At 44.4% G+C, this 25,644-nt stretch overlaps 2 protein-coding genes across 2 annotated transcripts in view; one reads left to right on the top strand and one right to left on the bottom strand.

Annotated features, from left to right (window-relative positions):
* ATP6V1D (ATPase H+ transporting V1 subunit D) lies at nt 1-20,578 on the bottom strand. Its single transcript, XM_008172804.4, has 9 exons — nt 19,998-20,578; nt 12,767-12,884; nt 10,664-10,743; nt 9,331-9,398; nt 7,031-7,075; nt 6,440-6,543; nt 5,712-5,778; nt 2,415-2,493; nt 1-668 (listed from the first exon to the last, which is right to left on the bottom strand). Exons 1-9 carry the CDS (start codon nt 20,036-20,038, stop codon nt 527-529), a joined length of 744 nt encoding a protein of 247 aa, XP_008171026.1. The 5' UTR covers nt 20,039-20,578; the 3' UTR covers nt 1-526.
* The window catches only part of EIF2S1 (eukaryotic translation initiation factor 2 subunit alpha), a 14,356-nt gene continuing 9,245 nt past the window's right edge, over nt 20,534-25,644 (top strand). Inside the window, exons 1-2 of the mRNA XM_005306687.3 lie at nt 20,534-20,720; nt 22,604-22,845. Coding sequence (XP_005306744.1) covers nt 22,605-22,845 — 241 coding nt within the window. The 5' untranslated portion in view covers nt 20,534-20,720; nt 22,604. The remainder of the gene's footprint in view (nt 20,721-22,603; nt 22,846-25,644) is intronic.

Genomic DNA, 25,644 nt, shown 5'->3' on the forward strand with positions numbered 1-25,644 from the left:
TAACATTTAAAATGATTTTACTATCATACAGCACAGACATTAATTTTCTCCCACAGTTACACAAAATGGAAGATGTCTTCCAGGCAAGTGGTAATAAGTGTGTGGATTTCTGCAACAAGGTTAGCCTGAACAATCTAGCTTTTCTATCATTAATAGTTTGCAAGTTAATTGTAGCAACACCTACTTTCAGGTGTTAACATGCACATAGGTTTTTTTTCCCCCTCCCTTACAAGGAGGGTATGATTGCTATAAATACATCCTTAAACAGCAGTACAGATTCAGTAGCCAAACAGATGGTAGTAGATTGGTGTAAGGGAGACAGTCTTGCTACTGCCAAAGAGACCAGACTCTTGCTAGTCTCCTTTTTCTGCTTCCACACCCCACCAAAAAAAGCCCCCAGAGTTCTCATCTTGGGAAAAACCACAACCAATGGAGCTCACAGGCTAATACACCAAATGAAGAGCCACAAGTGTCCAGAATTACATCAGTTAACACACTGCCATCTAGGTCTCCCTCTCCAACAGAGCTACTCGAAGAGGAGGTCTTCATCCTTCTCTTCTGCTAGGAGATTGGCAGGTTCATGTTCCGCCCCAGCAGCTTTCCGTAAGGCCCGCTCTATCTCATTTTTTTCTTTCAATATTTTTTTCTTCTCCTGGATCTTCTTTAACCTGCAGTGAGAGAATTGGGGTGATATTTAATGTCTGCATTGATGGTACCTCTTTGTAAGATGTGTTCCAACAGTTAGGCTTTTCCATAAGTCCTCTGGGAAAGGCAGCTGATGCAATACATTTGTATGTTAGGTTATGTAGGTACAGCAAGATGATCTCTGGGCCCCATATGCTGAACTGTTAAAAAAAAAAAATCTGTCTGAAGATCCCTCAATTCCTACTCCAGCAAAAGAGGCACCTGACCTGTATACACTTGGCATTCTATAGGTATGTTACTCTGGAGTGAACTAGTTCAACCTGCATACAGTTTACTCCTTACTTTCCTATTCTTAGCTTGAACCTTAGCTCTGAACTGAGCAACTGGCTTCAGCTACCCTCCAATTTTTTAAGCCACAATCACAACCTTAAAACCTCTTACCAAAAAAAAAAAAAAAAGCCGCCCCCCCAGCAAGAAAGAGACCAGGTTCTTTTAACCTTTCCTCAAACTACAGCTTCTTGGCACCAGGTCACCTGCCTCTAACAGGCAATTTCCTTCCCATGGCACAAAGCCCAGGACTACACCCACAATTACAGATTCAGCTTAACAAGGCCATCCCTCTGCCACCGAAAGAGTGGACTGATTGGGATGTGGCTTGGAGAACCTCTGAACCCTCCCACAGTGACTGGAGAAAAATCTATCCATGACACCTGTTGGGATTCATGGGAGAACAAGTTAGCACAAGGAAAGAATAAAGGTGCAAAGGAACAGAAATCCAGAAAGAGCAAGCATGAGACAGGTAGAGCCTTTTTAGAAGTTCGTTATTTGAGAAAGCTTAATGCTAAATAATAAAAGTAAATAGAAATTAGTACAATAGATGGATAAGCCAGATGTTCATGTTTAGCCGTACCTCCTTTAACCTGGTATTAATGTCCTCCCACCTTAAACTTGACCTTCCCAAGATTCTCTCACCACAACCCTTGAAAGTGTGCAGAATCATACATCAGTATTTTTCTAGTTTGCATCTTGGTCCCTTAAACAAGAGGGTTTTCACACTTGTGTGGTGAACACATCTAATAGCACAAGATCAGAGTGCGGATCAACCTCCACTCCCCCATTCACAATTGCACAGGCCATTTCTCCCCCACCCCCCATTGTGATTGCATCACATCCTTGGGGCACCTACAGCAATTACTCTCAAGGGAAAACGTTAGGAAGTGTTTTTTAAAGTTTTCACCAGACTATCTTTTTGAAAGAATCACACCCACACCTGCTCTGTTTCTGTCAGCTGGAAGCAAGGAAAGCCCCATTTTGCTTAAGGTTTGATTTTAGGGGCTCCATCAGTTCTCTTGTCAAGGCTCTGGAAACAGCATACACAGGAGCAGCCACACCAGCTAGGGAGGGTGGCAGAGAGCAACAAACTCCCATGGCATCTGAGAGGAGAGGGGAACTAGATCTACAGAACAGGTACTTAAAGTAGGACATTCAGCATACACTACAGTGCTCCACCATTCCCTCCAAAGGCCTCTGCACAGGATGTCAAGGACCGCACAGCATAGTGGCTGAGGTTTACTCCCCTCTATGAGGGAAGTGGCTGTGAACCTGTGCTTGGACAGCACTGGATAGTTTCTAAAAGCAGAACATCAATAGTTTAGCCTACTGCACAGTTCTCCTCCTCTACCCCATCACTATTTCTGTGTCTCAAAAGAGTCAATTTGTGAGAAGAAAGGGAGGGGGCCAACACAACCTCCTCCATTCACATCCCTTACCTGTAGAACTCCTCTCGCTCTCTCTCATCCAGCTCCGTGATGATGTAGGACAGTGTGCGCTCAATCCTGGGAATAATCACTAAGACATACAAATAATCACTACCATATTAATCATGCACAAACAGCCTGTACAGTGAGGAGAGATCACATACATTCAAAGTCAGCCCAGTGATCTGACTGTCAGAGTTTAAATGCCTCCCTTATTTTGACAAAGAACTGCAGTGTTTCATTAAGAGCGAGTAACCCACAACACACTTTTCTTTACCAGGGCTCAGCATTTCATAACCTGCACCAATAATTCAACGGAACCAGCTTGCACTGGCTTCCAATGGAGGTTGAATGGGGAGAACTAAGTAGTGAAATCAGTAAGTTTATTTTTTTGTGGACAACTTTTTCCCCCCCATGTCCAACAAACTTTTCATTCCACAGTTTCACGTCCTTGTCCTACAATAATGAGACAATGATTTGCTTTCTTTCTACATCCATACAATCTTATACTGTGATCTCCTCAGATGAGGCTGAAAAAGGCCAGGCCTGGTGTCAGCCTTCACATGGGAGACCTGCAAGACCATCCCAGTTCTGTAGGTACGGAACCAATATCCCTGAGAGTGGAGTACTGTGCTGCCATAGGTGTTCTCTCTTGGATAAGGTGTAACAAGATTTTTGACCACTAACGTCCTGAACTCTTGGAGGTCAAAGTCCCAGGCCATTTCCATAACAATGAAGGTCTTAACCCCAGCGTATTGGCCAAATTTCAATTTTAGAAACTATTTTTCTGCCATATGTTCTTCTACCACAGGTTCTTTCACCAGTTTGTTGGATGTGACTTTTCTACCCACTACTTCCTATCCTGAATGGTTGCATAGCACTATTGCGCAAAGTTAAACTTTGGAGTGCCATGTTTAAGTTGTGCATGATAAGATCCCTAGTTTATAAAATGCTTTGGACTCCTTTCTGGCTGAAGGGTGCTATAAATTTAAGTGTTGTGCAATATCTTTCATACAAATTGTATGCCGACAGATACGTCAGACAGTATGTGGTGCAGCAGCATGGTATGGCAAATTAAATTCAGTCATAAGGACAAGAGCAGGAGACGACATTTTCAGCACAGCTTTGACATGAGAGCTAGTCAATTCTGAAAGACTACTGCCAACAATGGGATCTGCAAAGGAGAAGGCTCTCACAAACAAACAGTGTCGAGCTTGTTTGGAAGATCAGGGAGGAGGCCACTGCTAAGTGAGTGAGTAGTGAGGGGAAGAAAAGACATGACCTCTAAATTTGATGGAGCAAGTCCATGGAAAGCTGCATTGCTTAACAAGGGGGACAATTTAGAATTGAATCCTGAAGTAAGCAGTGCAGCAAAGGAGTTGAGGATGGAGTTCAACGTCATGCTTCTTTGTGTATCTGAAAAGGCAAAAAGTCTGAAGAGCTGGGTCTTGAGGAGGTCTTTGAAATAATCTAAGTGGCAGGAGGTTAAAACTGGATGGCTTAGTAGAGGGACCTGCAGCAGGGTTATATACTGGCAACACAGCAGAATGACAAAAGACAGATTTGCCACCATCAGGAACAGGAAGGACAAGGAGTTCGGGGCCAGGGATGACACCAAAGGCAAATGAGAGATAGGAGTTATGCACTGGCATGGAAGATATGAAATTGTGTTTGAAGACATGACTTTCCTAGGAGAAGCACAATCTACCTAAAGCTTTTCTACAGTACTCATTACCCTGTACATCAGATATTTACCAGAAGGAAGTGGAGACAAAGCAAGTCATTAAAATTACTTTAATGATAGTTGTAGCCCAATCATAACTCCATAGTCTTTTCTTTCCTGCATAAGGAATTCTCAAAATTCCTCAGAGCATGGTGGTAAAGTAGTTGGTAATGGGAGGGAAAAAGTCCATGAGACAATTGTGCTGACTGACGTATCTGGTGACAGTGTGAATTGCTATAAGTGCCACAACAGTGAAGGCAAATACTGTAGAAGGGAAAAGCAGGGAGAAAAGTCTCAGGTTTTTCAGGAAAGGAATAGTAAAGAGAGACAGAGGGGGGGGGGGGGGAGAAGAGGGGATGAATTTTGAACAGCTGATGAAAAACCAACTACTTGAGCTATGCAGAGCCTGACAGCTCAACACGGAGGACCAGGCAAGGACCCTTCTTGTTTGAAAAGCAGTTGGCAGTAATAAAATAATCACCAAGAGGCAGAACAAAGGAAACAGGTGATCCCAGCAGGAGTCTGTGAAGGGTATCTCAGAGGGGGGATGTTAAGAGAGCCATTTTGCACCAGAGTAACATGAAGGGCTGCAGGGGCAGGCTAGGCAAGGGGGTGAAAGACTCTGCCTGCTGACAGATGGAACACAGATCTCCCAAGGGAAGGGTGAGCTAGTGAGGACATTGTTTAAGAAGGTTTTATTGTTTTGTGTGATTTGTGCTGTCCTGTTCTTTACATGATTAAATATAAAGAGCTTAAAGTTGACAGACTGAACAAAGTGAGGGAGTGTTGACTGCTTCACAACTACTGCGTACCCTGGAGAGAGAGTTAAACTGTAAACCAGAAGCTTCACACCTGTTGGGTGGAGTTCTGGGAGGGGGGGGCTGTTTGAGTACTGGTGAGTCTGAAGGGTCAGCGCTGTGCCCAGCAGGGCAAGACAGTTGGACAACGGGTTCCAACACTCAGAAGGGGGATGCTAAACATAAGATATGTGCCCAAGGACCCCAGGATCTGTTCAAGGTCCAGAAGCTTAACACACCCCAAGAGATCCAAAGCACAAATGCTTGGATTCCACTCACTGAAGTCTCAATGGGGGGGGCCACGAAAGGGATCTCACTAGGATCTATGACTGACCACCTCCCATTCCCACCCCATTCAAAATCTCTTAACATCCCTATGACAATAAAAGCAATCGCTTATATGGAAAAAATGACAAAGGTAATATTCGTACATCTCAATGCAATGTCTGAAAACAAGAGGGAGAGTCAGGATCGCGTGGCTAGACAGGTATCCATGGAGCACCAGCAAACGCTCTATGGACTACAGTACAGCTCCCTCTCATCTAGTCCTTGCAAGACTTGCAACCTGTCTAATCCACACTGGCATTTTTATTTACAGTATAGCTCCTGGTTTATTCTCCACCTACGTAATATTGTTATAGCAACTCTTGATCATGGCAGAAATCCCCAGAACAGCAAAGCAGACCAATGAAGAGTGACAGTTGCCAGGACTCTACGCTGCTCTTCATCTCCTAAGGAGGCTCAAAATCAGTTAAGTGTCTTAAAGAGGAAAGGCTCCAACTCACTCACCATGTTCAATAGCATTCACACGCCGGTTCGTTATCTTAATAGCTTCATCCAGCGTAACAAATGAAGTCTATGACAAAGTGAGATTAAATAACACAAAACCAAATGAGTCAGTATTTTTACCATCCAACAAGCGTAGATGGCTTCAGGGAGCCAAGCATGCTTGCTTTAAAGGCTAAATTCTGCCCTGCTTTTGTGCAAACAGGTACATTCTCATGGACATCAGGTTTGTATGCTGTGACTAAATATTTGCTGTAACTAACTTAGTGTTACACACGTCAGTAACCCAAAGGGGGCATTTACTAGCCAGGCATCTTAAGAGTTCAAAATAACAGTGAGAAAACTGGCCACAAAAAGGCCCCTGCAGAGCTATACTTGTGAATAGCTAAAGCAGCCATTCAGTCTCTCTCACACATTTTCAGGAGAGGCTGCAGGAGACCAAGTGGATCCACGGGAGAGATTAACATGCTGGCAGGCACAGACACAGACACTGATTGCAACAGCTGCAGGTGTTGGAGAGGTAGGGTAGAAAAAGGAAAGAAGCTCAAGACCCCGATGAGATAGGACAGACTGAAAAAGAAGTGCAGTATAGTGGGAAAACTGCAGCCCTTTGGTCTCCACACACACAGCTCAGAGATCAAGGGGTTACTACATCCCTTAGCCACAAAGACTGTCCATCGAACAATAAGAGAAACCAGAACCCCTTTAGCTCATCTTCTACTCCCACCTACCTGGAGCGAGGCCAGTTCTACAAGCAGCTCCACTGCTTTGGCATAGTTCCTCTTCAGTTTTGCCAGCTGCTCCCCACCTCTAGCTAAGCCAGTCAACTCATAACCTGAAATAACCCATCAAACAGAAGTGGCATTAGCAAAAATGAAGCCTCTCAACAAAATTGCCAGAGCACCACAAGTACAGGGATGCTTATGGGACTGCTAATGGAATGCTGAATCCTTCACCTCTGTCAGCAGTTCTAATCTAGAAAATATTAGTAGTTACTGACCATCATTACTGTTGGATGGCTGTGCAGTGGTCTATAAAGTCTGCTAATCCCACCTACTCGCTTGCAGATAGGAGGTTGCTCCTGATGCGCAGACACCTATTAGAAATTTCAGTATACAGACCAAAGATTTAGCGATGACCAAAGCTACACTCCCCTCTGGCACCAAAGGCAACCCCTGCAGGTCAGCGTTGGCAGAGCAACATGGAGAAAGCTTGAATTATCAGTTCCTGTGCTCTCAGGGTTTCACTGATAAAGGGTTTCCAGGACACCCAGGTATTTTTCACAAGCACCCGAAGACATAAAACATTCATTTTGTACTTACTATCCCCTCCTTCTTGGTAATGCTCAAACACTGGTAAGGTTACACCTGTTAAAGACACACAAGAGTTTGTGTAAGAATCACTGAATGTTTTATTTGGTTCTCAGACTACAGTATTATTTTTTTTACAAAAGCAGAACACGATATAGCTAATGTTATTTCAACTTAAATTGTAGCCTCTTCCTTCTCCCATAATTGCTCCTAACATTAAATTCTTTAGGAGCTGGAGCTCTCCATGCTCCCTCAGCTAGAAGTCAATTAAAAAAAAAAAAAAAGTTTGAACCAACTTGGCTTAGACACTTGCATATGAAAAGCTACAATTTTCTTCTTGATCATCTAGTCAGAAATTGCGAGCAAAGATAACTCAAATGACTGAAAATAGAAATTGCAAACTTGTATTTTTCGATCTCATTGAGACCCAGAATATAGTTGTTTGAAGAAAATCAGTCTAGTAGTTCTAAAGACAAGCATTTAAATTTAAGAATTTGGACTTGTAGTAGGATTTATTATTTGTCTTACAGTAGCCTCCAGAGGCCCCAGACACCACATTGTGCTAGGCACCACACAAACATAAAATGATTTCTGACCCACAGAGCTGACAATATAAGTACAAATGAAACAACGGGTGAACACAAACAGTGAGATTATGATCAGCAGAGTCCATAGTACATCACTGTAGAATGTGTCTTAAAAACACAAATCTCAGAAGTTGCATTAGAAATTCAGGTATGTAGATTCAGTTTGATATTATTTGATTATGTTGATAAAAAGTGAACCATGTTTTAAGGTATGTGCTGAGCATTCTGAGTGGCAATTTTGCAGTGTAAATAATGTACTGTGTTAGCACTTTGCATGGAATTTTCTGGCATAACCATGTATCTTTAGAGTCCAGGACACACACACACACCCGCCCCAATAGTTATGCATTGTCTGATAGTCAAAAGTTGACCACACAGCAGTTTATGTACTCTCACTTCATTTAGGCAAGGTGAGGGACTGGATTTATAGATCCTTCTTCCCTTTCTGAAGGCAGAATCCTGCATTTGGGGTGCAGCCGATTATTGTGAAGTGGTGAACATGCACACACAGTATAACTGAGGATATTCTGAGACATTTGGAAGCAGTGATGCGTAAAGAGATTTAAGAGGGATAAAATACAAGTTTGTGAAGAGGCAAGTGTTATTTACTCCTTCACATAACACAAGAACTAGGGGTCCTTCAATGAAATTAATAGGCAGCAGGTTTATTTCTTCACACTGCACAGTTAACCCATGGAACTCATTGCCATGGGATGTTGTGAAGGCCAAAATTAATAAACTGGTTCAAAAAAGAATTAGAGAAGTTCATGGAAGATAGCTAATAGGTCCACCAATGGCTAAGATAGTCGGGGACACAATCCCATCTTCTGGGTGTCCCTCAATCTCCAAATGCCAGAAGTTGGGACTGGACAACAGGGACCGGATCACTCGAAATTGCTCTGTTTTGTTCATTCCCTCCAAAGCATCTGGCACTGGCCCCCCATCAGAAAACACGATATTGGGCTACATGGACCATTGGTCTGACCCAGTATGGTCATTCTTCTGTCCATAATGGAATACAGCAGCAAAAACAGCCAATGAGATTTTAAGGGTTGTATACAAAAGCATGTTACAAAACAAACTGGTGATAAGTCCTTCATACAGCTGATGAGATACTAAAAATATGTTCATAAGTTAGAGGAAGCATAGAGAAGAGGAGCAAAAATTAAGTGGTTTGAGAAAATGATCTGAGGAAACATCAAAAGATCCTACATAATGTATGTAGTTGGGTTAAGTGATGTCTGAGGGGAATATATTTGCACAAGTATTTGAAAGGAACTGTTCAATGTGGTCTAGGTTGTATAACTAGGAATAACAGGAAGAAATCAAACAAAAGTTAGAGCTGCATATACTAAAAAGCTTCCACACAGGAGATATCTACTAGAACATGATGTAGCTGGCCTGAGCTGGCTGGCTCGACAAAGTTCTGAAGAATAGGCTACAGTGGAAAACCATACCTGGCACCTGCAAAAGTGGACTAAGTGACTTAATCCCATTTCCCTGACTGCAAATCTCTTATTGTAACAATTATGGAGACCAAATGAATTTGTAGTCCACCAAGTTCTTATTTTCACATGAGAATGTCCCTAGTAATAAAAAGGAGGGGAGAAGAGAAATGCAGAAGAGGAGACATACACAGATGGTTTGTAAACAGAATGTATTTTCCAGGAAACATAAATGGGCCTGTGACATACTTGTACTTTGCTAAGGTGGGGAGATAGTCACCTGCTACGTTGTCTTTCTTAGCTCTGATCTTGACTTGAGCTTTGTTCACGTTCTGGATCACAGTGGTACTGAAGAGAAGAAAATGCACCTTAATTGGGTAAAATCAAATCATGAATTCATCATTGTGTGCAAGGGTTAAGCAGAAGTCAAACTGCTTTGAGGATTCATGGAACAAGTCTCCAACTCTGGCACCGAGTTTTCTGAAGATTAGCTCACCCACACTAACAGTTCAATGAAGCGAGCTTTTACATAGAAATCAAAAGGTAACACAAAAGAGCTATGAAACTAAGTGCGGAGACTGCATCTGTTCGTAAATGTAAAGAGGCTGAGTATCTAGAATGCACATTCACACCTGGCCCACCAAGGCTCTTTCCAACCTCAAATCAGAAAACAGTTATCTGGCAGAAAACCACACAAAAGTATTCTAGTAATATTATGGCTCTAATTTACACGAGAACCCAAAAAAATGTGAAATCTGGGTCAAGGTTCCAGCATTAAGTTGGATTTTGTGTGACTGTGCATAGAATCATAGAACTGGAAGGAACTTCGAGAGAACATCTAGTCCAGTTCCCTGCACTCATGGCAGGACAAGTATAATCTAGACCATTCCTGATAGCTGTTTTTTAAGAGCAGGTTAAACAATCTCCAATGATGGAGATTCCACAACCTCCCTAGGCAATTTATTCCAGTGCTTAATCACTCTGACGGATAGGAAGGGGCGGGGGGGAGTGAGTGGGGCAGGGTAGATCCTAGGTTTTCCTTAAATTCAAAAAGTGATTTTGGGTGTAAAAAGGTTGGAGACTACTGCCCTAGACAGTCATCAGTATAGGACATCATGTCATGAGCACGGTAGATCTCCCTGGGAGTTACTGAGAGGTGATGAAACCATGGAAAAGGAGAATCTACCTCTACAACTCAGCAATACAGAGCAAAAGGGAAAACTAGACCAGCCGTCTGTTACTTTCCCATTTCCCTGCACTTTAAATTCCAAGCTGCAGAAGTAACCACTGGCTTAACTGAGGATTTACACTCACACTTAGCTGAAAGCTGCTTTTACCAGCTGATGTGCTTGTTTGACTTCCAAAGTGATGAATATTTCCTCAGCACAAACTGTTTCTCTCCTTTACCCACCTTATGCTCCCACCCTTGATTGATGGTACCCAATGTATCAAGAGGCTGCCTTTCCCTTCCCCAGCATCTATTACAGAACTTTCCTTTCTTCCACTCTTCTCCTAAAAGTGGAACCTACAGCCTGCTGGTTGTCCTCTCTTCCTGGGAAAGGAAAGCTGGGGATTCTCCATGTAGCAGTACAGTACAAATCAGTGGTCCTCACCTGAAGTCTCCAGCCGTAAATTTTGCCTCAGCAAGTGAGAATGCAGCTTCTCTCATCACCTCACCCATTAACATCTTAGTCTATAAAGAGAAAAGAGATGCAATTTTAAAACTTAACAAAAAATCACTCAACCTACAGCTGAAATGCAGTCACCTCAGGGTGGGACATTACTGGTCGGCAGCTGTTTGCTGTACCTAGTTAAAGACAAATGAAGAAGAATCCTGTGTCCCAAAGTTTCCCAACTGTGGGGAAGTTTCCCCAACACTCACCAAGGAGGCAGCGCAAAAAACTAAATATAAAGGTGACTTTTTATCTTTAAGATGGATACACAATGCAAGATTGCTTATGGCATGGCCCTGTAAGACCACCACATCATTGTAAACTGAGAATCCCAGGATTTAACATGGTCGTAAAAATGGGCACAGCACAAGAGGGCGCCAACAACGTCTTACAGTGATTCAGCTGAACTACCGGGAAATCTGTTTTTTCCAAGACTTCTCAGCACAGATAAGACTTGAGCATTTCTAGCCCAGACAGTTACAAAAACTATTGAAGCCAAAAATTTGAGTATCAGCCAGTGCACTGCTGCCTTACTGAGTCTGCAGGAAACCTGATACAACACTTCTGAGGCCTTATCTACACCATGAAATGGAAACATTGCTAATCATGGATGTCAGCAGCAATTGTAGCTAATGCAATGCTGAACACAGTTCATTTATAAGAGTAGATGCTGAACACGGATTATGTTTGTCATTTCACCTGACCATGGTTAAATCTTGGGTTTGCTCCTACTGCAGCAGATTGCACATAAACCCATATTAACACTGTGCCTTTACAGAAAAAGGATAAGATCAAGCTGGATAGAGCATGCTGTCCCTACTTAGTTTGTTTAACCATGCAGCTGATACTGATAGTCCACAGCATCCTCCCCAAACCAGACAGAAGGAAGGAAGCAGGTTAAAGTCAGTCTCGTTATGCTTAACACCATCAGAACTGATGAGGTTCAACAAGGACAAGTGCAGAGTCCTGCACTTAGGACAGAAGAATCCCATGCACTATTACAAACTAGGGACCAAATGGCTAGGCAGCAGTTCTGCAGAAAAGGATCTAGGGGTTACAATGGACGAGAAGCTGGATACAAGTCAACAGTGTGCCCTTGTTACCAAGAAGGCAAACGGCACTTTGGGCTGTATAAGTAGAGGCATTGCCAGCAGATCGAGGGACGTGATCATTCCCCTCTATTCGACATTGGTGAGGCCTCATCTGGAGTACTGTGTCCAGTTTTGGGCCCCACACTACAAGAAGGATGTGGAAAAATTGGAAAGAGTCCAGCAGAGGGCAACAAAAATGATTAGGGGGCTGGAACACATGACTTATGAGGAGAGGCTGAGGGAACTGGGATTGTTTAGTCTGCAGAAGAGAAGAATGAGGGGGGATTTGGTAGCTACTTTCAACTACCTGAAAGGGGGCTCCAAAGAGGATGGATCTAGACTGTTCTCAGTGGTACCAGATGACAGAACAAGGAGTAATGGTCTCAAGTTGCAGTTGGGGAGGTTTAGGTTGGATATTAGGAAAAACTTTTTCACTAGGAGGGTGAAGCATTGGAATGGGTTACCTAGGAGGTGGTGGAATCTCCTTCCTTAGAGGTTTTTAAGGTCAGGCTTGACAAAGCCCTGGCTGGGATGATTTAGTTGGGAATTGGTCCTGCTTTGAGCAGGGGGTTGGACTAGATGACCTCCTGAGGTCCCTTCCAACCCTGATATTCTATGATTTTAGGACTGGCCAGTTTTCTAAAATTCAAGAGAGCCTGTAGGGAGCTCTGGGGACAGAAGGAAGCAGGGTTTATGGCTGACTGGAGAAGGAAGAAGAGGGGTTTAAACTCCTAAACAGAGCCTTAGGCCCCTTGCACAGCTTCTTCAGATAGAAAAACTAAAACCACTTCAGTGTTATTTACCAGACTGCAGGTTACCTGCAAAATTGCACCAAATTCTAACCGATGTGAACGTGATCTCAATGGAAGCATTATGGAAATGCATGGTTTACAGAACATAGATAATTTCCTAACAGAGCAAGGCAGACATGGTAGAAACTGAATTCACCTACCTCAATGATTTTCTTTAGTATCTGTCGGAATCGAAGAGTCAGAGCATCAGATTTTTTCTTTAAGAGGTTACGACCCGTCTGGGCCCCTTTCAAACGAGCCTTCATGATGGTCTGAGCCCTATTAAGCAGGGAAAGAGATACAGATTTTTTTCTGTCACTCAGAAGGATCAGGAGAAAGTAAAATCATTTCTGACATGGAAAATAATTGAGACATTAGGAAGTATTTGAAGACATTAGTCTTCTTGGTCTCCTTGACCACAAGCAGCCACTTGGTGTGGTGCATTTTCCCATTTGTAAAAATGGGAATTATACTTACCTGTCTCACAGACAGGGGTCACAGAGTTAGTGTTTGTAAAGCTGAAGATCTCAACAGGCTGACAAGTGCTGCATACGGGCACTGTTATTCAAATCATTGCTCAGCCATTCCATTATAGAAAGCCACACAATAGGCAATCAAAATTCTTTGGAATGCAACTTCTCTAGAGCCATTCAATAGGAACCTAAAACTTGCCCATTGTCATCCTGAGGACATTTGTTCTACTTTCTAATATTCTGGTTTCTCATGCTTCTCAAATGCCAACCACCATAAAAAAAGAACCAATTCTTCATGAGACTTTAGTCGGTCTATTGAAACCAATAAGAATTGGCTTTTCTAAAGTGTCTCAAGTACCTTTTAAAAAGGCACACAACAAATCACAGCAACAGGCAAGATGAAACAGCAGCCAGACTTTCAGCAGCAGCTCACACTCTCCTTTGGAAAAGAGCAAACACTGTCAAGGGGTTATTCCCTACCCTCAGAAATCCTGTGGGAGATTTCCAACTCAGTGGAGACAGGTGGAAGTGATCCTAATTTGCAAGTACTACCCTCTGAAAGGTCCAGATTGAGTATTAACTCAGTCCTGTGGAAGATTTGAGAACCGAAACCAAGGTCACAGGTTCTGTTTCCATCGCTGCCATAAGCTGTGTCTTCACTGCAGAGTTAGCACCTCTTGAGTTAGCCTTGCTGAAGCAAGAGGGGCCACACCGTGAAACACTTGAGCTACTTAGAATGGTTGCGTTAGCAGCTGACAAGTTGTGCTAACTTGGCTATAGCGTAGCCCAGCGTTTCTCAAATGCAGCCACCGGGGACTTTTCTTGCGGCCATAGCCTCTTGGGCAGTGACTTGGGGAGGAGAGGGAAGCAGCAGCCCCTCTCCTTCCCTGTTGTTCCTGGATGCACCGCCTTGATGTTGGCTGCTGGGGCTGCAAGCAGGGGTTGGGCCCTGCCCCCCTCTCTATAGACAGTTGGGCACAATGCTGGAGGAGGCGGCAGATGGTGAGCTCCCCACCTTCCCAGGGGAAGGAGGGCTCAGGCTTTGGTCTTCAGCCCTGGGGTGGCAGGGCTTCAGGCTCCAGCTGCAGGGCTTCAGGCCCTGGGCCGTGCAGCTTCGGGCTCTGTCCCCAGCCACAGGACTTTGGGCTCTGGCCCCCCACTGTCTCCCTCTGTCCCCCATTTCCATCACCTCTGGCCCCTGCTGCCTACCCCGACCTCCCATCCAGGGCTTAATTTGTCCCCAGACTTGCTGGGGCTGAGTGAGTCTACTGTGAACAGTGATACTTGTATGGTTGTAATTCATTTATTGCTAACTAGTAAGTCTGCTGTGAACAGCGATATTAACAAACTTACAAGTATCACTGTTCACAGCAGACTTACTAGCTAGCAATAAATAAATTAATGATCTGGACCTGTATATGTACATATTTATTTGTTTTTCCTAAAGCTAATTAAGTATTTTAGAAAAAAAAAGTGTGAGAGCAGCCACCAGCAAGAGTTGTTGGCCGCACTCGGAGGCCACCAAAAAATTTGTGAGAACCTCTGACCTAGCCTATATTCAGAGAGAGCGTGCATGACATGCATGCTAGGGTTAACACTGAGTTATAACTCGAGCTAGCTTTGCAGTGAAGGCAAGCCCACAGACTTCCTGGGTAACCTTGGAAAGACACTTAGGCCACGTCTACACTAGCAGCAGCAGTACTGCTGTAAGATTGCTTGTGTAGCTGCTCTATGCTAACTGGAAAGAGCTCACCCGTCAACAAAATTAAACCACCCGCAACAAGCGGCAGTAGCTATGTTGGTGGGAGAAGTTCTCCCGCCAACATAGCACTGTGCACACTACTCCTTATGCCAGCCAAACTTGTGTTGCTCGGGGGGGGGGGGGGGGGGGGGGGGGGATGTTTTTTCATACCCCTGAGCGACATAAGTTTTGCCGACAACAGTGGTAGTGTAGACATGGCCTTAATCTCCATTTACCTCAGTTCCACATATATAAAGTAAGAAATAACAACACTTCTCTAGCTCACAGGAATGTTGGGGCAATAAATTCATTCATGTCTGTGAGACACAGATACCACAGCAACATGGGCCATATAAATTCCTAAACAGACAAGAACCCAACTTGCACTAAAACTTCTGAATGTTCATAAAAAGAACAAAAAAACTTCAAAAACAGACTCCAAAGAGAGACTGCTGAACTTGAATTAATATACAAATTAGATACAATTAACTTAAATTTAAACAGAGACTGGGAATGGTTGGATCATTACACTAATTGAATCTATTTCCCCATGTTAAATTCCTCACACCTTCTAAGAGTCATCTTGATTATCACTTCAAAAGTTTTTTTTCTCCTGCTGATGATAGCTCATCTCAATTGATTGGCCTCTTACAGTTGGCATGGCTACTTCCACCTTTTCATGTTCTCTTTTTGTATAAATATCTTGTGTGTTCCATTCTATGCATCTGATGAAGTGGGTTGTAGCCCACGAAAGCTTATGCTCAAATAAATTTGTTAGTCTCTAAGGTGCCACAAGTACTCCTGTTCTTTTTGCGGATACAGACTAACACAGCTGCTAATCAACTTTCACAGTAGATTGTAATTCAGGGAATAAAAATGAAGCCTGCTTTTTAGAAGAACTGAATACCTGGAATTTCACACAGGTTCAGAGATTTCACAGCCGTGCACCAACTGGCTTTTTCCAAGGTCTAACTATCAAAGGCTGGCTCATTTTCTAGTCCAAGCAAGATTTAACAGACTCCATGTGTGCATTAAACACAGTCCTGTTTACCATCAAGAAAAAGCCAGAACAGCTAGAACAAAAGACTTCACCAAGCATCTTTGATGTAGAAAAGATTTATGCCAATACGAAACTTTACTAATAACAAGATGGAGTAAGAAATTCTGTTCAATTGAGGAAAAGACAAATTAGAGGCAGGGTTTTTCTCTTTATTAACAGGAGTTGCTTTGAGTTTACTTCTCTGCTGAGACCCCAGTCAAGTCACCGCCATCATTTTTAGAGAGAGAGCGCTCTCTCAAACTAAGGTATAATTCTCAGGATGAAATATTATTCTAGACAACTGTAAAGACTGCAAAAATGCTCACAACAGTGGGAAAAAAAAATTCACCTACCTAATAGGCTCCCTACAAAAAGGTCATGGAAGATCCATCACTTGGGACATTTAAAATTTAACTGAACAAGAGCACTAGTGAACAAAGTGAAGAGAACAATTCACTAGCAGCAACCAGACAAGGCAGATAACCCAATAGATTATCTTCATGTCCAGCATCTACGATTCTGCATTTCTACAAATGAAGCTATGAATACAAGCTCTCCTATGTCAGTATAATAATCCTTCTACATAGGATGCATTTTTTTATCTTAAGCAGAGAGGTCTCCTTTAAAAAGATCTGGAATACAACAGCTATTCAAATTTTTTTTAAAAAGTCAGTTATGCCTCAGTTGTTGTATATTAATATTGCACACTAATTTGATCAAGGATCTCAGAAGTGCTTTTAAAAAAACAATTCTACTGTGAGGAAGACGAATGTTATCCCAGTTTTACATAAGGGTAAACTGAATCAGAGGAGTTAAATTCATGCAAGTCAGAGTCAAGAACAGAATCCAGAACTCCAGACTCTCAAATTCCTTCCCATAGCATTAACCCTTCTTCCCAGAGCAATTTGTACTCAGAATACTATATGGAAAGACCTTGTGTTCTGTTCTCTGGCCCCTAGGGATTAGTCATGTTTCACTTTGCATAATGGAACTTCAAAAGAAAAAAACAAATTTTATCAAAATATCCCTAGTTCAGAATTGGTCGTATTCTTCTGGAAGTATGTTGAAGTTACACACCTATTCTAAACCTGGGGAGTCCCTGCATCCACATCTGCAGAACATTTAGTGATCTGTGCTTCAGGAGTGACAAGCGATAGAAAAAGGAGATATCTAGACAAACAATGAACCTCTCTGGACCACATACACCACACACAGCTATTCTCAATTTCAACAAGGAGACATAGGCAGAGACTGCAAACTGACCACTTAGATCAAGATGGAATATAATGTGCTGGGATCCCCTACGTATTAACGCTGACAGAAGCTCCATCAGCACGATTTTATACAAGACTAAGAATGACCCTCTCCTGCTCATGGCCAACTTTGGTTGCTCCTACCCTGGAAATCTGAACAGTTTTTGAGTAGAAACGTTACAAGACAGCAGTTTCATAACTCAAACTTTCAAATGTCTTGTGTTCTGCTGTAATGATGGCCATATGCCATGCTTTGTCAAAGACATCTGACTACATGACAAATCATTTGCTGTCAGCACCTGGAAAATTACAGAGAATAGGGATTATACTCTATTTAGTTGACTTACTCTGTCAACACAATTAGCTGTGAACCCTACATATCCCACTCGCAGTAGTTACAATATCTGGGACGTTGTTAATTTCTATCTGAAATTAAAGGAAAAGCGCATTTCAGTGAATGTCCCCATTCTCAGCTATATATTAAAGACTGTAAATGTCAAGTTCTGCCTTCATACATGGCTTTCCTTAACACCACGCATAGAGTTTGCCCCCAACACAGGCCTCATTTTCCAACTTACATAAAGCTATCCTCTTCCAAGTAAAAGCAAAACCAATATATTCTTCTCCTGTCCCCTGTCCCATGCTTTATCAGTTTTATGTATAAAAGCTTAAGCCAGCTCTACACTACAGTCTCTGATACGCTGTGATTTGTGACAGACATAGCTGTGCTGGCAAGAGTCCTTAGTGTAAATACACTTATACTGGAAAAACTACACTTTTGTCCAGAATAGCTTATTTTGCCTATGCCAGGCAAAGCACTCCTAGCATAGACCTGGCCTCAATCTCCAGTTGTATGGTCACTGAATTTCTGAGGTGCCTTGATTGCCTCATTACTAGTCTCAATCCTGAGATGGTTTCTCCAGGAAGAACTGATTTAGTTTCACAACTTAGTCTTCATGCTCATTCTCCCCCAAGTCCACAAGTACAAATAGAGCATGGGCAAAATCAGGAAGCTTAAAATGTGACCACTCTGTTTATGAAGTCTGTATTTTTTGTTGTTTAACAGAAAAATGTGTGCAGAGACCAACTCTAGAGCAACCCAGTACATTATGTGATGGACTGTTTTTTTAATTTTAAATATTTCTATTTTAAAAGGGATTGCCATAACAAAGGGAATAAAATAGAAGATATCTTAATGTGGCCCAAGCTTTTTAAACCCAGAAAACTGCTGGTTCTGAGGATTCCCTTTCTTTATGTTTGTAGCATTCAGTGGAATTTGTACCGCTCAATAAAAACACTACAAAAAAGTAAACTACTTGGAGCTCTGGTTATAAGGAAACAAAGGGAAGTAGTTTAGAATTTCATAATTCACTTGTCTCTGTAAGAGATGGGGAACTACAGACATCTGCACTGGTCATATGCTCATCTCCTGAAACAGTTTCCATAAAGAGAACATAAAAGATTCTCCAACACAGGCAATTTTTTTAATCATAAGAATGGCCATACTGGGTCAGACCCATGATCCATCTAGCCCAGTATCCTGTCTGCTGACAGCAGCTAGTGCGAGATGCTTCAGAAAGAATGAACAGAACAGGGCAATTATCAAGTGATCAATGTTGTTGTCCAGTCCCAGCTTCTGGCACCCAGAGGCTTAAGGACAACCAATGCATTGGGGTTGCACTCTCAACTATTTTTTGAACCCAGTTATAATTTTGGCTTTAACGATGGAGTTTTGTAGAAAACTAATGTAGCAGTACAAGACAGAGTCTCATTTGCTTGTAAGTTCCTCAATGATACTCAATTGAATGGATTCATTAAGCAGATTGCAAATGCATTGAAGATACTTGGAGGGAATGCTACTGACAGAACTGACAAAAGAGAGACGATGTAATGGAAACTTATGTTGATACAACCACTGGTGTCCAGACAGCAAACTATTGTATACTATAGGGTTCTCTATCTGATATGCTTCAGGATGAGAGGTTTCAATATTGGACTGAGAACTACAGGAAGGTGTTAGATGCTTGGAGATCCTGGCACAAATTAGCAGAATTTGACATTCACAGGAGTAGGTAGGATCTCAGTTCAAAACCTTTAGCACAGGTATTTGAGAGTTTCAATTTCTGCAGGAAATCAATCCCTTACAGTTGTTCAGACATATCTCAACAAGGCTGAGGTTTTACTCAACAGGGAGTAAATAGCTCATCAACCAAGTCAAATGTTACAAGCTATCGTGGTTGTCACAAACCCCTTCCTCGCTGTGCACTTTTCCTAATAAATACAGGGACCCCAGTTTCCAGCTGCCCTGTACAACTCAAGTCAGATGTAATCAAAACTAGATGTTTTTCTAAAAGACAAGCTCCAGTTCAAACAGGAATTGACACAGGGAAGTCCTAGGCCCGGGTTACACAGAAGGTCAGACCAGATGATCACAACGGTCCCTTCCGACCTTGGGACCTGTGAGTGACAAAGCTAGGACGAGTCACACACAGCGCCTTGCAGCCCCTGCACCCAGACAGCAGAACCCGAAATTTGTAGACTCCCCAGCCCTGGTGTCAGAGCCTGGGCCGTTCCCCGGGGCAGCGTGATGGGCGGGCTGGGGTAGGGGTCCGGGAACAGCGACACGCTCGGGCCGACGTGGCTCCCACCCCCCGGAATCCCATCGGTAAAGCAGCGACGGGCAGGGCCGCTGGGCGAAGCAAGCGGGCGGGCTCCCCCCGGCTACCCGGCGGCGCGGCTCCGAGCAGGGGCCCTGCTGCTCCCTGACTGGCCCGTAGCTACCACCGAGCCCATCCCCTCCCTGGTCACTGCGCCAGCCCCGGAGCCGCCTCTGCCCGGGACAGGAAGGGAGCCCGGCAGATGCCGCTGCCCGGGCGGGTCACTCACATCCGCGAGGGGAAAATCTCGATCCGGTCCTTGCCCGACATCCTGACCGCGGCGAAGGGAGCTCGCGACCCGCTGCTGCCTCCGCTACCAGCCGGCTCGGTCACGTGTGACACCACGACCGGTAATCAAGGGCGGGGTGGACCAGACTCCGCTTCCGCTTCCCGCAGCTGGCTCCACCCCAGCGCAGCGACGCCCGGCGCAAAGAACACGGCGGAACTAAGACCCGGATGTTGGGCCCTTTCCGACTCCGTCGCCTCCATATGTCGCTGATTGACGCAATATGGGCCAAACAACGCGCGCCTGTCGGGGCAGTGGTAGTCACGTGTCTTCACTCGCTCCAGCGCCACCGTGTGACAGAAAGGAAAATGCATGACTTGTTCCTAGGCCGGTTTGTACTGCCAGGAGGTCCTCGACTCTATGGTTTCAGAACCCCCCGCCCTCCATCGGATTTGGAAGTTCCTGAGGCGGTCTATGCGTCCCGAAGATCTCGCACTCTATGATGAGTCCTCTAGGGTCCTTCTATCCCGCCCGGCGGCCGCGGAGACTCTATGATGAGGAGTATGTGATCTCGCGCGAGCACCGCAGGTCCCACACGCTGTGTGAGGTAGGAAGGGGCGGGTTCGCGGCTGCGCAGTGAGGGGAGGCTGGGTGCACGCTGAGGCGGACAGGGAGGTGCTAAACCGAGAGCCCCGGAGCGGAGAGCGGGACCCGGATACCGAGCAGGTAACGCGATCGCCGGAGTCCCCAACCCCGCAGAGCGTATCCCCGGCGACCGGGCCCAGCTCGCGGGGCTGGCGGCGACACTGCGTCGTCCGAGACCAGCAGGCCGGGGCGGCCCCGCCAGAGGCGGCGTGCGGGGCGCAGTGCGGGGGACGCGGCTCCCGGGAGCCCCCTTCCCCCTCCGCGTCCGGCCGCTGTCCCGAGCGCTGCGGGCGGCGCTGGCTGCTCTGTAGGCCGGCGTAGGGGCTGGCGGCGGGGCATCCGGGAGCCCCGAGAGCCCGGCTGTAGATTTCTTTGCACCGCCGCTGTGGGTGTTGTCCCTGCGCAGACTAGCGAGATTCACTAGTGTGTCGAGAGAGATTTTTAGACTAAATGTTTTGCCAAATTAAGATGCCTCGTCAGCTTTAGGCTCTTTGCCTTTCTTTCTCCTGTCTCTGGATAGTCTTGCTCATTGATCCTCTGCTGGCTTATTCCTTTACATGTTTCCTCCTTCCTCAAGGGAGGTCGTGAGTGGCAGCATGGTCACGGATATAGCTGGGTCCTGACCTATGGATAGCTTTCAGGATCAGGACCAAAGCTTTGAACTGACAGTTGAAACAGAGTGAGAGCTACTGGATAGGAGCACAGGCCTGGTGTACTCACAGAGGCTTGGCCTGCTGCATTCTGCGTGGTCTGAAGCCTCTGCATTAAATATTCAGGCCCAGACACTGAGTTATGGTCATCTAGTTTTGAGGTGACAAACGTGGATCTTCATACAGGAAGAAGGAGCAAAGTTTCCTAGCAAACTAGAGGTAGTAGAAGGCATTTTCTTTTCCAGTGATGCCATCTAGGTTTAGCGAGGATTCCAATGGGGTCTTGGGGCTTCGCTCCATGCTGCTGATGATGATGATTGCCTTCAGGGGAAGGAGAGGAAAGAGTCCCAGATGGTTCTTAGTATTTCTCTCTCTGATCAGCATGATCTTGCCTTACTTAGGCTTTCTTTGAGCCAGCTGTTCTTTGTCTAGGGCCTCATCAGATCTGGGCCAGTTAGTGTGATCCTCTGCATTAACATCTCCTTTGGAGACTTCTGCTCTGACCCCCCAAAAGTGCCCCTTTTAAGATGTTTTTAGAGGGTCTTTCCAAGGACTCTGCACTGAGCCTGGAATGTTCCCCTGTGGGATACGGAGATGCACTACATTGTCCAGAATCCTCCTCCTTGACCTGTAATGCAAAACCTTAATTCCAGCCTCCTACTTTCCATACACCATTTTATGTGTTGCCCAGTACGTTTTCCTTGCATATATGCCAGTGTTATTAAAGTCTGAGTTATGATTTTGTGTCACTTTGTAAATCGGGTGAATGCAGGGAGAGTAATTTGTATCTCTGTCCTTTTGAAATCTCCTATCTGTGGTGAGGTATGGCGTTTCATAGATAATGTGATGCTTGGGTGACAAGCTCAGAGCAGACTTCTCTCTTCAACATGGTATTTCCTTACTTTCAAGGCTTTGGGTGGTTGGACAGGTTGTACCCTGGAACAACCTTAACAGTTTTTTAATGGTTTTGTTTTTCATATTATTCTCCTAACATAATGGAATAGCCAAAACCCTTTTGGTTGGACATTTCCTGACCAGATAGGTAAATGGCTTGATATAGTTTAATATTAAAATTGTTAATAATTTCTAAGGCTTAATGAGTACTACTAATACTTAAGCATAAGTTCTACATGCCAAAGTTTATGAAATCATGAGCTAGTTGGGGCACAATTTCAAATTGTGGACAAACAGGGAAACATTTCTCTTCATCCTCCACTTGCAATTGAAATCTCAATATTTGCCACAATAGTGGATTAGTGGTGGCCAGTGCAGTGAGATGAATAATAATCTCTGCTATTTTTACTCAAATCACAGCATGCCTGGACTAAGCTGTAGATTCTACCAGCATAAATTTCCAGAGGTGGAAGATGTAGTGATGGTCAATGTTCGATCCATTGCTGAAATGGGAGCTTATGTCAGCCTACTGGAATACAACAACATTGAAGGAATGATTCTTCTTAGTGAACTATCCAGGAGACGTATCCGCTCCATAAACAAACTCATCCGCATAGGCAGGAATGAGTGTGTTGTGGTCATAAGAGTCGACAAAGAGAAAGGTATGTTTGGAAAGTAGGTGGAATGACACTTAAGATTGTAATTGTAAAAAGTAATGCTGTTAAACCTGGGACCCTAGCTACTCTCTGAGTTTATAATTGGCTTTTTTAAATATACAGTGGCACAAAGTAGGGCCTGATCCTGCAAACTGCTGTCCTTGTGAGTTATCCTTACTCAGCCAAGTAGTCCTGTTGGCTTCAGAGGGCCTGCGTATAGGAGTGAGGAGAAGTCCTGTCAAGGATTTGCAGGATCAGGCCTTAAGACTTCTAAAGTTCATGCTTTGTCAACAAACCATAGTGAAATGGCATTTTCTTTTGAAAGCTCAGTAGTGCTTCTGCTTGATGATATTGAGTGAGGAAAACTGTGACCATCGATACTACTGGTGCAGTGAGAATAAACATAAATAATGAACAATTTTCTCATTCATACCACACAGTCCATCCTGTGCACTAAATAAGACAAAGGCAATGTGTACTCAATATTATATGATCACGTAATTAGACTGCGTCATATAATGCATACACACATGGGTAGAGGTAAGGTTGCATAGGCAACCTTAACTTTGGTATTTCCTGACTTTTGAATAATTAGCATTACAACTTGAAAGTTCTTTTAATGCATTTGGTATAGGATACAGCATACAAGCTGTCCACTGAGTATTTTCAGACAGTGCCACATCTGTATTCTGACCTAAGTAGTTAATGAAACATACAAGCATCCTCTTTTAGAAACAGGAAAATACAATTGTTTCATTTGTATAGTCCAAGGGTGGCCAAACTTACTGACGCTCTGCATCATATACGACAATCTTCAGAAGTTCGAGAGTCGGGGCACACTTGCTGGGGCTTGGGGCTTCAGCCCCACTCCTGCTGAAGCCCCGAGCTCTGGCAGGTACACCCCGTGGGCTGAAGCTCCAGGACACTTCTTCCCCACCATCCCGCTGCAAAGCAGAGGTCCTGTGTTCTCTTCTTCCCCTCACCTCAAGTCTGGTAGGGAGAGTGGGGGGTTTCCACAAGCTGCACTTTAACTGTAAAAGAGCCGCATGTGGCTCGTAAGCCACAGTTTGGCCACCCCGGTATAGTCTTTCATATAAAATGTACCGTATATACTCGTTCATAAGCCAAATTTTTTTTTAGTAAAAAAGGGAAGCACCAGAGAAGGGGGTCGGCATATGAACGGGTAGAGGGAGGGAGAGGTGGGACACAGCCCCTCCCCCCAACAGAGGGAGCAAGGAGAGGCAGCAGAGCCAGAAGGGAAGACGCGGGGCCAGAGTCTCTCCACTTCTGGCCACACTGCTCTCCCCCCAGCCTCCGAAGCAGCTGCAGCTCCGGGGCTGGCAGGCTGCAGCTGTGCCGCTCGGCCCCACCCCCCAGAGCAGGCTGTGGCTGTACCACGCGTCCCAGCCCCCTGGAACATGCTGCGGCTGCGCCGCTTGCTCTGGCCCGCCGGAGTAGGCTGCGGCCACGTGCCCAGCCTGCCGGAGCAGCTCCAGCCAGGCCAGAGACATCCTCCCCTGGTCCCAGATAAGGTGAGAAGGGATGGGATGGGGGGAGAATGGGGGTCCTGTGCTATGGGTGGGGTCCTGTCTGGGGTGGTCACAGGGGTTCCTCTCCTGACCCCCAGCTTCTCCCCCCTCAAAACATTTCTCCACCAGTTGCTGTCCCGGCCCATCAGGGTAAGCAGCTGGTGCACCGGGACACTTTATTTACTTCTAGTGTCCGCAGGCACGGAGGTAAACCTAAGTAAACAAACCATCTCGGCCCACCAGCAGGGTCGGCTTACGAAGGGGTCATAAAAATTTTCCATTTTTGCTTATCCATCGGGGGGGGGTCGGCTTATAAACGAACCAGCTTATGATCAAGTATATACGGTATTCCTAAAATACTTATCAGAATTGAATCACAGATAACAGCAGAGACAGAAATTGAGAGGGTTAATAAGGGAGAGGAAACATTTTCAGATGAGATTTGAAATGAGTTGGAGAGATGCAGAAAGTCTGTTCCAGATGAGAGAAGCTGCATTGAAGGATACTTTTTACCTTTACAGATTTCATCCTCCTTTTAACAAACTCTCTTGGGGTCCCTTATTGAACCCTGAGAGGAACTCCTGAGATGGACTAGTTGGGATGCCATTTGGAACCCATCGGTGCTGCTACTTAATCAGACAGGATTAAGCAATGGAAGACATGCCTACCTGTAGTATCTGAGCATGCTGTGCTCTCATTTCTTACATAGATATGATCAGGGAACTGCAACAGAAATTGACCCCAGATCTTGGCTATCATACTGTAGAGCCTTACACATCTAAACTACCAAGAATGCCAACTTCAAATGGTTTCTTGTGAAATGCCACCAAAAATATCCCTTTTATTTAATTTTCTGTGTGCCGGCGTTGTTGTCACTAAGAATGTGCACAGCTCTTGGAAGAGTAGTGGCTAGTTAATCGCTGAAGTAGAGCATAAGGAGAAACTTGTACTAAATTTTGGGGCAAATGCTCTTAAATGGAAGCAGTATTTAAAGAATGTTGGTGACTTGAAAGGTAGCTGTTTTAAGTTAATTTACAATCCAAAGAACAAATATTAATATGCTAAAACAGGTTCACTCTTCATGTTGTTCATCTCTGATTAAATGATTCTGGAAATTCTGCTTTGCTCGTAACTGATCTCAGTGGCTGATGTGTAAGGCATGGAGAGAAGGCAAAGGGCGAGCCCTGATCCAAAAGCAAAGTATATTGCTAGCTTTTTCCTGGAAATGGTAAAAACTTTCAGATGTGGTGGTGAGGATTGGCATTTGTCACTAACG

Source organism: Chrysemys picta, chromosome 4 (genome assembly GCF_011386835.1).
Source record: "Chrysemys picta bellii isolate R12L10 chromosome 4, ASM1138683v2, whole genome shotgun sequence".
Taxonomy (NCBI): domain Eukaryota; kingdom Metazoa; phylum Chordata; order Testudines; family Emydidae; genus Chrysemys; species Chrysemys picta.